This window comes from Austrofundulus limnaeus, unplaced genomic scaffold (genome assembly GCF_001266775.1).
Source record: "Austrofundulus limnaeus strain Quisiro unplaced genomic scaffold, Austrofundulus_limnaeus-1.0 Scaffold245, whole genome shotgun sequence".
Classification (NCBI taxonomy): Eukaryota; Metazoa; Chordata; class Actinopteri; order Cyprinodontiformes; family Rivulidae; genus Austrofundulus; species Austrofundulus limnaeus.
Genome location: NW_013952647.1, coordinates 763,773 through 765,598, shown reverse-complemented (window position 1 = coordinate 765,598; position 1,826 = coordinate 763,773). Strand labels below are relative to the sequence as shown.

Sequence of the window (1,826 nt, the reverse complement as noted above, 5' to 3'; positions counted from 1 at the left end):
GTTTTAATATGTACTCTGTGGTTAGCATTTAACCCTCCATTTCCATTGAAAAACCTGAGCACATACAAGGAGAAGATCATCCTGGAATGTGCATTAGGCTCTGCTGTTGGCTTCTGGGCTGTGCTCTGCTACATTGGCCTGCTGGCTGTTTTTTGCTTTGTGTTAGCTGTTCTAGCTCGGAAACTACCTGATAATTTTAATGAAGCCAAGCTGATAATCTTCAGCATGCTGATATTCTGTGCAGTGTGGATCACCTTCATCCCAGCATATGTCAGCTCTCCTGGAAAATTCACTGTGGCTGTGGAGATATTTGCCATCCTGGCCTCCAGTTTTGGTCTGATTCTGTGTATATTTGCTCCAAAGTGTTTCATCATATTATTTCAACCTGASAAAAACTCAAAGAAATGTTTCATAAAGAAAAATGTATTGTAAAATATGGATGGTTTTAAAATATTTTGTCAAGTCATACATGCCAACATGATAATTATAGTAAACATCACACTTCCTATTTATGTGGCAGAAAGGTTTGCACTTTTTAATCTTTTGAACACGTAACAAACAGGCACATGTAAAMGCTGGTGAAGATTCTGTATTCCAGAACATAGCAAAAACAACAAAAATATACTTCTATTTTGTTTAAGACATTCCATGTAAGAAGTAAAATGCATTTAACTATAGTTGATCATTTAAGTTTTTGTGTGTTTRATGATGTTTTTTATACACACAACTATGTACAAAATGAGGTAGGTGGTTGGCCCCTTTGCAAACAGTCCTCTAGTTAAAACAGAAAAATGCAGAAACACAGGGCTTTACTTTTTTGTTGTTTTATTTGCACCATGTGATGTTCTGTGTGTAGTTCATCAGATAACCTGATTTGTTCAAGCCTTTTTACTAATGRTGAATTTTATACATGTTATATCAGAAATAAATATGAAGGAGCAAATAAAAAAATTATATTTCATTCATCCACATAATGTATTGTTCATGTGATAAACTTAATCATTAAAWTATTCTGGAAAAAATAATAATGCAATGAAGCCCAGGAACGTGGTACTGGTGGTGTGAAACTCGCACTTCTCTGCCTTAACATAAAGGTTATTCTGGAGCAAACGAAGTAGGGCGGTGTGGACATGTTGGACATGAGATTCCAGATCCTTGGAAAAAAATCAGAATGTCATCAAGATAGACTAATACGTTGATATTAATAAAATCTCTGAGCACATCGTTAACCAGAGCTTGAAAAACAGCAGGAGCATTGGTTAGTCCAAATGGCATGACAAGATACTCATAATGGCCAGAAGGGGTGTTGAAAGCAGTTTTCCACTCATCTCCCTCGCGGATCCTCACCAAATGATAGGCGTTGCGAAGGTCCATTTTGGTGAAGATCTTGGCTCCCAGTGTGAGGTCAAAAGCAGAAATCATTAGGGAAAGAGGGTTCTTTATGGTGACGTCGGCCAGGACACTGTGGGGCTTAGTAGTTGGGTGTGTCMGCATGCCCAGAGAAAAAGCAAAATCAGGTCAATAAACTCGGTGTCAGCTCCAGAATCAATGGGCCTCATGCAAGAACCGTTCATACGCACAGATTTGTTCTTAAATTTTGCGTACGAGTGATTTAGGAGAATTTGTGGCATTCACCAATGTTTTCGTATTCTACGATTTTTTTCAGATACGAACAAAATTTACGAGTGGTCCAGACCTGTCGTATATTTTACCAGCAGTCAGTCTGCTGTTATGCAGACGGGTTTTCCTCCATAATAACTTTATATTTTGTTAGTTTGAAGATATTTTGAGTTGAAAATACATTACACTCCATAATTATGTTGACA

General features: G+C 37.4%; 1 protein-coding gene across 1 annotated transcript in view; it reads left to right on the top strand.

Moving 5' to 3' along the window:
* LOC106525855 (extracellular calcium-sensing receptor) overlaps positions 1 to 32 on the top strand; it is a 3,722-nt gene extending 3,690 nt beyond the window's left edge. Inside the window, exon 9 of the mRNA XM_014020221.1 lies at positions 26 to 32. Within this exon, the coding sequence (XP_013875675.1) occupies positions 26 to 32 (7 nt within the window). The remainder of the gene's footprint in view (positions 1 to 25) is intronic.
* Positions 33 to 1,826: the final 1,794 nt, after the last annotated feature.